At 42.0% G+C, this 16,036-nt stretch overlaps 1 protein-coding gene across 3 annotated transcripts in view; it reads right to left on the reverse strand.

Moving 5' to 3' along the window:
• Nucleotides 1–16,036, reverse strand: part of itga11a (integrin, alpha 11a) — a 90,158-nt gene that overhangs the window by 34,371 nt on the left and 39,751 nt on the right. The window contains exons 1-2 of one of the 3 annotated variants that reach the window (XM_058088642.1): nucleotides 15,375–15,504; nucleotides 3,412–3,526 (exon numbers count right to left, since the gene is read on the reverse strand). In XM_058088642.1, the coding sequence (XP_057944625.1) occupies nucleotides 3,412–3,526; nucleotides 15,375–15,447 (188 nt within the window). In that variant the 5' untranslated portion in view covers nucleotides 15,448–15,504. Of the gene's footprint in view, nucleotides 1–3,411; nucleotides 3,527–4,792; nucleotides 4,850–15,374; nucleotides 15,505–16,036 lie in introns of those variants that run through there. The other 2 variants (XM_058088643.1, XM_058088644.1) reach the window with 2 other exon arrangements.

Here is a 16,036-nt window from a genome sequence, read left to right on the forward strand (position 1 = left end):
TAAGCCCAGCAGGCTAAAGTGCAAAAGCTTTGTCAGAGACCTCCGTGGGTCACACCGGCTGCTCGGAGCGTGTGCCCCAATACAGGACACCTTGCTGGGCCACAGCAGGTGGCTCCACCCCCTCTATCCTCTGGTTCTCCTGGTAGTAGTGATGTGCTAGCAGTAATGTCCTGATATTGATGAGGACAAACCAGCAGGTACACTTGGTCACATCCACTTTTGTTCGAGTCCTTCTTAGCTCCAGGTCTACACAAACTCATCTCCATTTTTATGGGCATGCCTGTTACATCTATGATAGATCTATTGTGCTTTTCCAGCATAACCATAACACCCACAGAAAGCGGGGAACTACTGTATATTCTGACATAATGCAAGGACTGGGCGCCCCCATCTCTTGGTGTGAGACCCCCCAAAAAAACAATGAATGAGAAAAAGCTGTACAAAGATCATATGATGCTGTTTAGGGGCGGACACAAACAGTTGGAAAAGATACAATATGTCATGTAATATGTAATATGTAATATGTAAGTTTAGTCACGGGGGAAATAAAAACATCCTTAGACATCATGACTTACAGTATAGCATCCACTTCCTGCTCTAATGTACACTTTTTGATATGATAATCATAATCATAATAATAATAATGATAGCAGTCTCAGAGGAGTCGTTCAAATGAATTACAGTAGTCAACATCTCATGGCAAGAACTTTGGTTGCAGACCACCCTGGTATCCGATGAGGGTTCCTCCGTCCGTGGAGGACATTCCTTCGTCATGATGTAGTCGAGCCTCTCACTTGACTTCCCCGAGTGGGGCCAAAGTGCTCTTATAAATGTCAATAAAAGGATTTGAAGATCTCTTAGACTGAAGAAAAGCAAGCTGTTTCAGGACCAGTCATGACTGGGACTCAAATAAAACACGGGACGATTCCATCCATTGGAATTCCTGGTGATGCTTCACCTCCTGTTGCTTCAAAGGGAACTTCAACACGTCAGCAGTGGAGGTGAACGACAGGAAAAGCAGTGAAGGAGCAGAGAGTTCAATGTGCTCCACAGGAAGGACACTCGACACCGCCTTATTGCGAAAGCAGACCATTGCCAGCCGGCTCTGGACTTCTGGGTCAGGAGAACTGGGGTGCCACGTGCGTCTTGGTGCCCCCGGGTCCAGTTACCTCCAAGAAGATTGTTTTTGTGGAAGATGGATAAAGTTTGACATTTTACCATTCTCCTGATCTTCACATTTTTACTTTCAGATGACCTGAATTCTGGATTCTGGAATGACGGCGGTCAAGAACCATTTCATTCCAGGATTGACCCGATATTGGGTTTGGTTATTGATTTTTTGAAACAAACTCACTGATGGAAGACTTTAGCCTAGTAGCCTCTGACCTCAAACCGTGCAGCTTAGCAAAGGGGTGGGGGTCAGGTCCCCAATGAGGAGCCGGGGAACATCAGTAGAAAAATAAACAGTGGAGGGAGACGTGTCATGAGATGTTTGCTTGCAGCACGCTTCTCCATGCATCTAATCAAGTCACTCCCGATAGATAACCTGCTGGAAGATCTATGGGGATCCGCTCTAGGAGACCATCTATCCATGGGTATCTGCTCTAGGAGACCATCTATCCATGGGGATCTGCTCTAGGAGACCATCTATCCATGGGTATCTGCTCTAGGAGACCATCTATCCATGGGTATCTGCTCTAGGAGACCATCTATCCATGGGGATCTGCTCTAGGAGACCATCTATCCATGGGGATCTGCTCTGGGAGACCATCTATCCATGGGTATCTGCTCTAGGAGACCATCTAGCCATGGGTATCTGCTCTAGGAGACCATCTATCCATGGGGATCTGCTCTAGGAGACCATCTATCCATGGGTATCTGCTCTAGGAGACCATCTATCCATCTATCCATGACTGGGAGATCTCATGATTGGCTTCATTGGCTTGAGTTAACGATGGCGGACCTTCTGTAAATCCTATAAAGTTCATTTGACTTCTTCCTAACGATATCTTTACCTGGAATGGACGATCCCAACAACCAGTCATTTACCAGGAACACCAGGAACATGACCAGGGGTGCCCTAACTTTTTCACAGCACGGTATTAGGGACGACACTTCAGCTATGACATATTTTTGCTAGGGTGACCCTTCAACTTGGTCAACTTGGTTCTGTTTATCTTTGTTTATCTTTGTTTACATAATAAAATATGACAGTATTTGATCCAGTGTGCTTTGGGAATACGTTGAGAAAAATAATAACACACATGCGTACACACCAACACGCACACACACACACACACACACACCAACACGCACACACACACACACAGTGAAAAGCTCTCAGCATTTGAGTCAGGTTGCAGCGTTGAGGTTTGAGGTTGGTTTTATTGGCAGCTGAAGGATCTCGCATACAATACTGGCTTTCTTTTCCAGCACACAATCCCAGGCTGAGACCATCCCAGGCCGCCTCGGGCTGAAGGAAGAGGAATAACAGTCAACTAAATCAGCAACTATGTCATCTTTTCCATAAACATTATTTCACCACTTTGGACTGGATTGGATCGGAATGGATTGGATTGGACTGGATTGGACTGGATTGGACTGGATTGGATTGGACTGGATTGGACTGGATTGGACTGGATTGGACTGGATTGGAGCTGGCCTTGTGGCAGCCTGAATATCATCTGCTACGTATGAAATATATATCATGGATGGTACTCTAATGATGGTACTCTAACTCTGACCAATCCCAGTGTTCCCAAGTACGGATGACAGGGTTGTCCGTGCATTCCGGTCTGACCGAGTTCTGATCTGCATGGGACTAAAGTCCTAAAGTCCTAAAGTCCTAGTGAATCAATGCGGAGTTTGACTTTCCCCCAAAGTCTTGAATTCCTCTTCATCTTCGTCACTTGGAAAATTCCATACTTCCAACATTGGTGGAACACTTCCAGTTCCAGTCCGCAAAGTACGCATGATCCTGGTGTGGATCTTGGTGTTCTTTGGAATGAGCACAAATCCACAAAGAGGAACTTCTGAGAAGATTAGCAGGAGTTTCTTTAGCATCAAGTTTTAGCATCATAATAAAACGTCCTTGATGAATACGGACATCGTTTACAGTCCACTCAGCGTTTCTTGCGTGTTTGTCGACACACTTTGCCTACTGGGGGGGGGGGGGGTTGCCATTCGGTACAACTCGCACACAAAATGACAAAATGTCCTTCTGAGAAAGTGAACGTTTGTTTACAAGCAAGCTCAGGGGAAATTAGGACAGGCAGGAGGAAAAAGGAGCGCTTGATACGCTCACCCGCATAGTAGAGCCTTGCTTCATTGTTTTTTGAAACCATCTTTTATCAGAGCTATTTTTCATGTTATTGTATTTATTATGCGTGTATTTAAATAGGAGTGTCTTACCATTTTTCGCCCCCAGCAGCCACATGTTGCTGAACCGTGTATCCAAACTGGGCTTGCTTTGGACCTTTGATGATCCGGTGTTTTGTTACGTCAATATTAAAGCAGTCGTGAAATCCTGGAAAAAGACAAAAAAACTCATTAGCTCCTAAAAGACATCAATCAAAGCCAGCACTTCATATGCAAAGATGATCATCTGTTCCGGTTCCTGAAGATTCCCATAAAGATTCTTGGTGCCGATGCTGTTAGGAGGCGTCTTGGTTTAAAGGACGGTGCAAACCAAAGTTCGTTGCCGATAAAATGTCCGAACTTTTGATCTCGTGACGGATTATCAGCCTCGACTCCACGTGGGACAGCTCAAATGTCTGGTCTCGTACTGGGAGTACATGTTCTGGTGTGCAAACCCTCGTAGATAAAAGTTCCTGCGATACAGTCGTCGCTCGCCACATTTGAAACGTATCGGAATTATTCATCCTGCTTGAAAATGTTAGTCAAGAAATATCCACATTTAAGCAAACTTTACTGTTTTATGACCCAAAAGGGTTTATATAATGGCTAAAATGTTACTTTGCTAATTTTAGCATGCTAACAATGCTAACATTATCCATCCATCCACCCTCACTCGGGTCACGGGGGTATGCCGGAGCCTATCCCAGCTGTCTTTGGGGCGTGAGGCGGGGTCCACCCTGGACTGGTGGCCAGCCAATCCCAGGGCAGATATAGACAAACAACCATTCACACTCACATTCATACCTATGGACAAGGAAGCTAACATGGAAGCTAACATGTTAAGAAGAAAACCCACACATGAGAACATGTGAGAAGAACTCCACATAAAGATGCTGGAGAGGAGAATCGTACCCAAGTCTTCCCAATCTCCGGACTGTGTGGCCTGCGCATGCTAACATTAGCACAGAAATATGCAATTGTAAGCAAAGTTAACTTTTTACCCTAATTAGCATTGTCGTGGCACAGAAATGTGCTGAAAAGTGTTTATATATGTTATGAAATGGCTAAAATGCTACTGTGATAATGTTAGCATGCTAACAATGCTAGCATGGTAGCATGGTAGAGCAACGTATCTGTGTATGTTAATAAAAATGTCAAAAAATGATGCTAATGTTACGATGCTAATATTAGCATGTTAGCAATGCTGATAACGTACAAAACCTAGCATGATAGCGCTAAGTGTCTGCCAACGTTAATACTCGTGCAAATGTTAAAAAGTGCTACTATGCTGATGTTTGCGTGCTAACGCTAATTGCTAACGTCTCACATGACAGCACTAAGTGTTTCTAAGTGATGATTTTTGCGTTTATTCAATATTGTGCGACACAAGAGCGTAATGTTTCCGTGAAACACGAAGGGTTGATCTCCGACTTACCCAGCATTCCATGCCCGAGCGCCACCTAGCGGCCCAAATGTGGATCACATCCATGAGGACAAACCAAAAGGCAGAAGAAGCACTGCAGGGGCCCAACACACTCGGCTTTGATGACGTGATTCCAGATCAAAGCAAACATGTTTTCTTCATCGTATGCCGGCTGTCACTCATGTCAGATGACAGCCTTGCGGGTGGCGGGAAACACTCGTCTGGTTTTCATCCAAAGGCCAGACACAAAAAGTCTTTTCACGACATCCAGCAGAGCCGTGTAGACGTTTGCTACAAGGCGACGTTTGCAAACAAGGCGGAGGAATGAAGAACATGTAGAGCAGCCGCCACAGGGGTCAAAGTTGAAACAAGGTTATACGCAGTAGATGATTTGTATGCCACTCATGATGACAGCTGGACACATCGGCGAGCTTGTAGCTGATGTAGTTTCCAGAAGATCAGTGGTGGGCCTGCGTTGAAGATAGGCCAGGCATCCTGGCACCAGATCCAGATGGTTTGTGTTTCTAAGAAGGATGCGCCATAATCGTTGGACACGAGGGAATTATGACATCATAACAATAGATAATCGGCTCTGGAAGACTCGATGGGAATCTGCTCTGGAAGACCATCTTTGCCCTGCTGGCGTTCCCCAAATGACTGCGTGGAAAAGCTAGTTGTGGTGACCATGAAGGAGGAAGATCACTGCATCTCCAACATCCAACAACTCAGAAGTCAAACGTACGAACCACAAAATCTGAGGCCGCTCGGACAAACGGTTGTTGTCGCGAATATGCGGAATATTCGTATAAAACCAGAACCCAGAACGCGTTGGCTGGTCAAGTGGGGGCCACGAAACGCGGTCTAGACCGCAAGTATGAGAGCCCAGCTCCAGTCAACGTCTAGACGATGGTGACCCCCCCCACCCCAACTCCAAAATAATGTTGAGCTAGTCCAGCTCAGGACAGTGACGTGTGAAGAAACTGCAGAACTCTAATCCGGAAGAACAAGACTGGGTGAAAGGACTCTCGGCATCTGGTCTCTCTCATCCGGAAAGTTGAGCAGCTGGTTTCTTTCCTGAACACCGTTTGGCTCGCAACACATGTTTGACACCATGTGCATTCCTAAGATAGAGAAGATTTAGGCATGCTAACAAGCAGTATAAACAAACAGCAAACATAAACAAAGATCTACTTGCTGCTGAACGATACCTAGCATGATAGCACTAATGGTTTACATATGTTTCTACTTTCTACTGATGGCTAAAATGCTAGCATGCTAGCATGCTAACATGCTAACATTAGAATGCAACATCCAGTGTGATAAGTGCCTGACTGTCACAAAATGCTTCTATGCTAATGATAGCATGCCAAAGTTAGCATGTTAAATATGATAGCATAAGTGTTAATGTAAGTTTCTACATATGATAATGGCAAAAATGTTACCATGCTAATATTAGCATATTAGCAATGCTAATGTGAGCATGCAAAACCCAGCATGATAGTGTCTGTCAATGCTAACATTAATGGAAATTGATAAAAATGTTACTGTGCTAATGTTTGCATGCTAGCAATGCTAGCACTTTGCAAGATAGCATTATGTGTTTCTATATGCTGAAAAGGCTACTATGCATGATGCATTTTGATAAAATAACAAAAATGTAGCTGTGCTAATGCTAGTATGTTGTTGTGGCCGTTATCCAGCGTAAATTCAACTCTGACCGCTCAATGTCACTTCCTGTCCACATGTCCGGAACACATTTATTTCAGCACACGTTTCATTTATGTCTTAAATGTCTTATTGTATTTTATTAGGTCTACTACGTATACTGGCTAATGCAAGTGTAAAGGTGACTGTAGGGGTGCTATTCATGCCTAGAGGGCTCTAATAATGTGAAGTGTATTTGTCACTATGAACTATGTCACTATGTTCCATTCATAAAGAAGGAATCCTACTTTGCACAGGTTCAGTTATCACAGTCAGTAAGGGAGGGATTAGTGTAGTAATATGTAGTACATATTTACTACATACTACATATCCTTTCCAGGTGATTCCCAAGCTGCTCTCCCTCTCTCTCCTCCGGAAGGTTGAGCAGCTGTTTTCCTTCCTTGAAGGATTATTGGATCTAAACCACGTTTGACACGGCGTGCATTCCTCAGATAGACAAGATTTAGCATGCTAATAAACAAACAGCAAACATTAGCAAACATTAGCAAACATCCGCTTGCACTGCCTCGCTATCTGGAAACATCTCTCCAAGCTCTGACTGACGTCATGGAGTCAGTAGGTCCTTCGTGCTTGTCAATCAACGTCGGTCCTACGCTGACTGGCACACATTTTAAGTCTTTTAAGTCTATATTAAGTCCATATTAAGTCCATTTTAAGTCAATTTCACCAAATTCCCTGTAAAATAAATCATCATTGCTGCTCTGTGAGCTCTGGTGTAAATATTGACACGTTCTCCACATTGCTCACTTCCTGTTGCATGAACGCTTCCCATGTTGGGATGGTTGGCGTTTGATCCCACCCAAACTTGGATGTTGATGCTTACATAGAAACATTCGCTGGTTGGCGTTTGATCTCATCCAAACTTGGATGTTGATGCTTACATAGAAACATTCGCTGGTTGGCGTTTGATCACCCAAACTTGGATGTTGATGCTTACATAGAAACATTCGCTGGTTGGCGTTTGATCTCACCCAAACTTGGATGTTGATGCTTACATAGAAACATTCGCTGATTGGCGTTTGATCTCACCCAAACTTGGATGTTGATGCTTACATAGAAACATTCGCTGATTGGCTGGGAAAAGAAGCGTTGGGAGCGGAATGGAATCAGCTTCATGTCTTCAGCCAAGACGTCTTTTTCTTTCAAACTTTGTGCTTGTCAAGATCGACATGGTACAGATCATCCATTTATATCCACTTTTTTACCGACATTTACCTGCCGTTTGTGTACACCTGGAGGTAAAGGGGACTGGAACAAGTTAGGATGGATTAGGATTTGTCCTAATCAAATATCATGACTAATCTATCAACTATCGGTATGGAGGGGGAGGAGCCACCTGGCGTGGCCCGGCAAGGTGTACTGTATTTGGGTACACGCTCCGAGCAGCCGGGATGGCGCCACGGAGGTTTCTGGCAAACCTTTCCAAACTCCACGATGCCGGCGTTTCGGGTGACTGATGAGGTTTTTTTGGGTGCTCGATGGTGGCCAATCCGCTATCAGCACGACTTTGTCTGGTTCTTCAGTGTAACATAATAATGCCCTCATAAGTATCCCCGTTCACGGTTGGGAATTCTTTTCCTTGTGGATTCAAAGGGCAGTAGTTACATTCATGCACTGAGACAGGAATTTTCCAGAGGAACCAAAAGGTCTTCCCAGAAATGGATGAAAGCTCAGACATGGACAGGAAAACGAATGAGCAAGTGAAAATATGAGAATGGACTTCAGGCTCGGAAAGTGGCAGAGCAATTAGATATTCCAAGAAGTATCATCATGTGTTAAGTGCAAGGTCAGAGTTCCACTGGGAATTCCGAGTACCTGCTCCCATGCCCAAACAAATAACGCTAAAGCTGGGCTGCCATGTGACCCACATTAGCCCACTGCTGTGTTTGGCCCGACGTCAAGCTGCAGGAGCTCGAGCACGGACCCGCTGACACCAAGCAGCCACCGCAGTGCGTCGTGTTAAGCGCTCTCGTGCTCTTTGGCATGAAACGGAATCAAACGGCACCTCACTCTTTGCTAGTTCGTTCCCTGAGACGGAAAGTCGAAGCTAATGACTGAAGTCCTCCGGTCTGAGACTTGCCCTCGGGTCATGGAAGCTGGGCACACGGTAAAATAATCAGGAGGATTTGGAGCCGCTTCAAAGCAGTCGGTCACCAAACTGATACGATTTTAATCCGCGTATTCGTGGAATTGGTAGCACGAAGTAGCTAGGATCCGTCTTGTCCGGTTTTGGCCTGAAAAGGTTTCAGTGTGGACGACTGAACGTCGTAGAAGGACTACAATACGTCCCGAATACAACAAATACAAAGACACATTCATCTAGAACAGGGGTGGGCAAACTACGGCCCGGGGGCCACATCCGGCCCGCCAAGTGTTTCAATATGGCCTGCCTGTTTTTTCCAAATATTTCATTTGAACTCAACATACAACCTGGCATCGTGGCTTGAGACAACTTTTTGATGGTTGAGGTAGCTGCTTTATCAATTTTGTTATTTGATGTGGTCTGTTGTTTACAAAATACTCCTGGAAAAAGGAGCACAAGCACAATAATAGTAATAATAATAATAATAATAATAATAATAATAATAATAATAATAATTATAATAATAATAATAATAATAATGCTGTCAATAATGATAATGATACTACTATTATATTAATATAGTTGTTAATAATATCAATATAATAATGGTAGTAATATTACAAAATACTCCTGGAAAAAGGAGCACAAGCACAATAATAGTAATAATAATAATAATAATAATAATAATAATAATAATAATGTTGTCAATAATGATAATAATACTACTATTATATTAATATAGTTGTTAATAATATCAATATAATAATGGTAGTAATATTACAAAATACTCCTGGAAAAAGGAGCACAAGCACAATAATAGTAATAATAGTAATAATAATAATAATAATAATAATAATAATGTTGTCAATAATGATAATAATACTACTATTATATTAATATAGTTGTTAATAATATCAATATAATAATGGTAGTAATATTACAAAATACTCCTGGAAAAAGGAGCACAAGCACAATAATAGTAATACAAATAATAATAATAATAATAATAATAATAATAATAATAATAATAATAATAATAATAATAATAATAATAATAATAATAATAATAATAATAATAATGTTGTTGTCAATAATGATAATAATACTACAATTATATTAATATTGTCGTTAATAATATTAATATAATAATGGTCGTAATATTATTATTATTAACAAAATAATAATAATATAATAACATTACTATAACTAATAATAATAATAATAATTCTAATATAAATTAAAAAATAACAACAATAATAATAATAATACATTTATAACACACTTTACATCAAATAAATGATTTCAAAGTGCACATATAGCAGATTGCATGACACTTTTACATGTAAAATATGTGTAAAAATATAGGTGTAAAAATGGACTGTTACGTGTAAAATACTACATAATCCCCCCCGTCAATTTTGTTAAATTAATGCGGCCCGCGAGTCAAAAAGTTTGCCCACTCCTGATCTAGAATCTACTTCATCTACGTCATCTACTTTTTCCTCTTCTGGGACGTCTGCAGGTGTCCAAGAACTGGAACTGGAACCGTAATCGGAACTGGAACCGTAATCGTAAATGTCGAGCTGAAAGCCACTTGCATCCGCTCCACAGACAATGGAACCAGTCGTTGCTTCCCGACTATAAGTTGAGGCGCTTGAGCAAGGCACCGGGGCAATCAACCCTTGCGTGACTCGCATGCCAGCACGTGTGTGGTCTGGTTGTGCGCCGTGCAACACAATCTATACGGAGGGATCGTAATCAGCATAGCACATTTTCAAAACTGTTGGAAAAAGCTGACCCGGAGCCAACGAAAAAGGCCCAAGGAAAACGGGAAGAGTTTCTACCCAGATGGAATCTAACAATCGGCAGCGTGCCGTGTTTTCCGTTGATCCGCTGGGTTTTCTATTTCAGTGTTTTTTCTGAACAAACAAAGACGGACGACACTTTGTACGAAACATTTTGGCACCTGATACGACCGTCGGGCTACGCCAACGTAAATACTGCATCCCAAACCAGATGTGGGGACATTCAACTAGCAACTGTGTGCAGCCTTTTAACCCCGCGGACCGGCCGGGCCAGTTGACCTTGGTTTCCATGACAACACACGACCAACCCCAGATGTCTTTGATTCATTGGTGGACATCCCGCCAACACACACAGTCGTTTGTTACGGTTAGCCACTAGCTTCCAATCAACGTTCGTTATTCGGACGCGTTGTGGTTTCATCGTAACGCTTAGAAAAACACAACCGTGCTTCTCACATTCATCGCCTCTTGGTGGAAACGTCTGCTTCTTCAAGGAATCAGAGGTCAACTAATGAATCATAAAAAGGCAACAAGAACAAGAACCTGAAGTACTTCAATGAAGTACTCGTGGAACCCAGAAGATCATGATCACATGATCAGACGATATCAGACGTGAAAACGCCAATAATTGGATGGAGGGAAGCCAAACCAGACACGCGTCCGGATGGCTGGCCCCCGGGGCCAAGGTGAGGCCATTACTCACACGGGGTGGCACCCGGGACCCGCCCCGCTATTGGAGAGGCGCTGGTCTAGATGGACAGTGGGGTGGCTGCGGGGGTGGCCATGGCCATCCCGTAGCGCTGCTACTGCTTGTAGACCGTCTATGAGCGTTGCCGAGGACACGCTTTGCTCACCGTCATGGCGGCCAGACCCACACGGGGCAGAAAACGGGAGTGGCTGCCAATTGGCACCCTTGTTTTAACAACAGACTCCTTGGTTGACCTGCCCACTCGTGCATGGAAACAATATTAGTAGATGACAATATTAGTAGATGACAATATTAGTAGATGACAATATTAGTAGATGACAATAATAGTAGATGACAATATTAGTAGATTACAATATTAGTAGATTACATTATTAATAGATGACAATATTAGTAGATTACAATATTAGTAGATGACGATATTAGTAGATTACAATATTAGTAGATTCCAATATTAGTAGATTCCAATATTAGTAGATTACAATATTAGTAGATTCCAATATTAGTAGATTACTATATTAGTAGATGACAATATTAGTAGATGACGATATTAGTAGATTACAATATTAGTAGATGACAATATTAGTAGATGACAATATTGGTAGATGACAATATTAGTAGATGACATTATTAGTAGATGACAATATTAGTAGATGACAATATTAGTAGATGACAATATTAGTAGATGACAATATTAGTAGATTACAGTATTAGTAGATGACAATATTAGTAGATGACAATATTAGTAGATTCCAATATTAGTAGATGACAATATTAGTAGATGACAATATTAGTAGATGACAATATTAGTAGATTACAGTATTAGTAGATGACAATATTAGTAGATGACAATATTAGTAGATTCCAATATTAGTAGATGACAATATTAGTAGATGACAATATTAGTAGATGACAATATTAGTAGATTCCAATATTAGTAGATTCCAATATTAGTAGATTACATTATTAGTAGATTACATTATTAGTAGATTACAATATTAGTAGATGACAATATTAGTAGATGACAATATTAGTAGATTCCAATATTAGTAGATGACAATATTAGTAGATTACAATATTAGTAGATGACAATATTAGTAGATTCCAATATTAGTAGATTCCAATATTAGTAGATTACATTATTAGTAGATTACATTATTAGTAGATTACAATATTAGTAGATTACAATATTAGTAGATGACAATATTAGTAGATTCCAATATTAGTAGATTCCAATATTAGTAGATTACAATATTAGTAGATGACAATATTAGTAGATTACATTATTAATAGATGACAATATTAGTAGATGACAATATTAGTAGATGACAATATTATAGATGACAATATTAGTAGATTCCAATATTAGTAGATTCCAATATTAGTAGATGACAATATTATAGATGACAATATTAGTAGATTCCAATATTAGTAGATTCCAATATTAGTAGATGACAATATTATAGATTACAATATTAGTAGATTACAATATTAGTAGATTACAATATTAGTAGATTACAATATTAGTAGATTCCAATATTAGTAGATTCCAATATTAGTAGATGACAATATTAGTAGATTCCAATATTAGTAGATTACATTATTAGTAGATTCCAATATTAGTAGATTCCAATATTAGTAGATTCCAATATTAGTAGATTCCAATATTAGTAGATTCCAATATTAGTAGATTCCAATATTAGTAGATGACAATATTAGTAGATTCCAATATTAGTAGATTACATTATTAGTAGATTCCAATATTAGTAGATTCCAAAATTAGTAGATTCCAATATTAGTAGATGACAATATTAGTAGATTCCAATATTAGTAGATTACATTATTAGTAGATTCCAATATTAGTAGATTACAATATTAGTAGATTCCAATATTAGTAGATTCCAATATTAGTAGATTCCAATATTAGTAGATTCCAATATTAGTAGATTCCAATATTAGTAGATGACAATATTAGTAGATGACAATATTAGTAGATTACAATATTAGTAGATTCCAATATTAGTAGATTCCAATATTAGTAGATGACAATATTAGATACATATTCAATATTCATAGATTTATGGGCTGGATGAGGTTTCAGGATCGAAGCCAAAGTCAACATAGTGAAAACTTGTGTGAAAGCGACCAAAGTAATGATGGAAAACGTTCCTGCTGCTAGCAGTTCGTGCAAGACGATGTTTTATTGACAGCTGGTCCATAAAATCGGGATCTCTCTTCTGCTCTCCCACGGAAAGTTGTGTGCTACAGTGAAATGCGTCCAAGCGGAAACGGCGGTTTGGTTGAACTGATGTTCTGCTCCACAGACCCGTGTTTTCCCAAATTGTCCCCAAGCCATGGGGGTGGCCACTGGGGTGGCCGGAGCGTGACTAAGGGTGGCCACTGGGGTGGCCGGAGCGTGACCAAGGGTGGCCACGGGCACCCCGTACCACCGCCACTGCAACCAGGGTAAAACCTGGTCAAACAACCAATCGCATCCGTATGGTTGGACATTTATGTTCATAAAATAATAAAATAAATAGCCCACCATGGGACGTTGCACTGCCGTAAAGAATTCCCAGTGGGGGGAGTGACATCAGTCTTGTGCATGTGGAGAACCAATCGTGTTTTCCGGCACGCACATTTATTCCATCATGTGTGTAATTGTTGGAACGAAGCGTCAGTACTTTGATTGGCAGTTTGACTTCCTTGCGTCGGCCGCACGAATGACGTGACGGCCATGCGTCTGAGCAGTACGTTGGGTGCACGGCCATCTTACTCCTTCGTGGTCACCACAGGAAAGACACACAGGGAGCTCCACAAATGGCACGGCGAAACAATCTGACGTCACATGACCACGGTCTACTTCCACAAGCAGGGAAAGTGTCTCTGGGAGCTCGGTGATCCGGGATGTCCTCACTCCGAGTTATCTCATAGGATGATCAGATCCCAGTCCCAAGAACACAAACACAGCCTCGCTCTCGTTTGAGGAACGTGTCGGACCAAACATCCATCCTCCCACCACGAGCAGCATCTTCTCCTTCTCTGCATGGCTGGAGTTCTCCTCCCTGATGGCACAATTCCTCTCACCATTCCAACTAATTCCACAGTTGGTGGTCAATGCTGACTGGGAATGCAAGTATTAGTCGTAGTAGTACATAAATACTACTACGTAGTGTACTCATGATCTCATGATCAACTACAGTGGATGCCTGCCATTCAGCAAATTCACTGATTTTTGGTTAAAATCCGTACGGTGACCTCATTTATGGCAGTTAATTAGTAGACCTAATTAGTAGACTTAATGACAGGAAATAAGACTCGTGCTCGTGTGCGTTGCTCTGAATGTGGTCTGACGGATGGAGGTGGAGGACAGGAAGTGATGTCAGGAATTTAGACTTGACTTTTAGCATCATTTTGTGCTCCTCAAGGTGATCTAACGTTTTAATTTCAACTGTAGTTTGTTGGCAGATGGAGCTAAGAAGGGCTGGAACAAATTAGGTGTACCTGTTGATACGTCCTAATCAAACATCATGACATGACGACTACCACGTCACCACTACCAGGAGAACCAGAGTATAGAGGGGGAGGAGACACTTGCTGCGGCCCAGCAAGGTGCACTGTATTCGGGCACATGTGCCGAGCAGCCGGTGTGACGCCATGGAGGTCTTGGGCAAAACTTTTGCACTTTTCAAACAACGTGACGTTGGTGTTTCAGGTTGCTAATGAGGTTTTGCTGACCCCCCCCCCCGTGTGTGTCTGATCCCATGTTTGACTTCACACTGTCTGACTGCCGTCGTGATTTGACTGCTAATTGACCGCCGTCCTGGCCGACCGAGAAACCCCTGCGCCAAGACTGCATCAACTTTCTGTTGGGACAGAGAAGTCTGCTTCCAATGAGGACTCATGCCCCCCCCCGCACCCCCACACACCTCCCGTCTGCGTCAAACAGTCAACATTCTTTCAGTAGCCTCCAAACTCTCCTCTCCGCTGGCCACCATGACACAAGGTCAGGAGGTCAAGCCAGGATGTTAGTCACACGGGGATTCATTCATGCAGGACGGTAGGATGGTATTACTACAAAAATACACGTACTACTTCAAACTAGTATTTCTCATTCAGGAACAGGAAACAGATTTCAAGTCATCTGCCTTTTCAGACGTTATTCCACTTCTCAAACAAAACAATCCCAAACTTTCCAATGACAGCAGATTCCGCATGGAGACCCAGTCCGACAGCCCCATTACCACGGGGGGGCCCCCGGGACCCTTCACTCACCTAACAGCTGGCTGCAGGTCCAGAGCACAAGGACGAGGTAGTACTCCGTACGCGGCCTGACGCTGGCATGCATGGCGGCTGGGAGCGTGGACGCGCCGGGCCGAGGCGAGGAGACCAGTGGAAAGCCGTTCAAGATCCCACTCTGATTGACTGCAGCTCCCAGTCACAGCGCTGCCTGGGTCTCGGGGTGGGAGGGGTCTGCAGCCCCAGAAGGAGGCCCGAAGCTGCAGATGGGATTGCCTAAAATCAGCTCTTCCAAACTGCTATTCCTATCCTCAATATTTGATCTGATATTATTGCTTCATTATCATTATTGTTATTATTATTATTATTATTATTATTATTGTTATTATTATTATTATTATTGTCATTACGGACGCCCACTTCCACATGCCCATGAATGCAACACGCAACCCTACACGTGTGCTGCGTTATCAGCGTTATCACTTTCAGTTTGACACAGGCTACGCCAAAACGTTTCTCCATAGTAGCAATCAACCATAATGGGAGGTTTTGGATCAACATTTGCAATAAGAGTGTTGGTGTAATTAGGGGTAATCATTGGGCCAATATGAGGGAATTACACAATCATACCAATAAATCCAGTAACATAAAAAATACCCCCCCAATTGCAAGATTACCCATACTGTATGGGTGTACAA

This window comes from Doryrhamphus excisus, chromosome 12, assembly GCF_030265055.1.
Source record: "Doryrhamphus excisus isolate RoL2022-K1 chromosome 12, RoL_Dexc_1.0, whole genome shotgun sequence".
NCBI lineage: Eukaryota > Metazoa > Chordata > Actinopteri > Syngnathiformes > Syngnathidae > Doryrhamphus > Doryrhamphus excisus.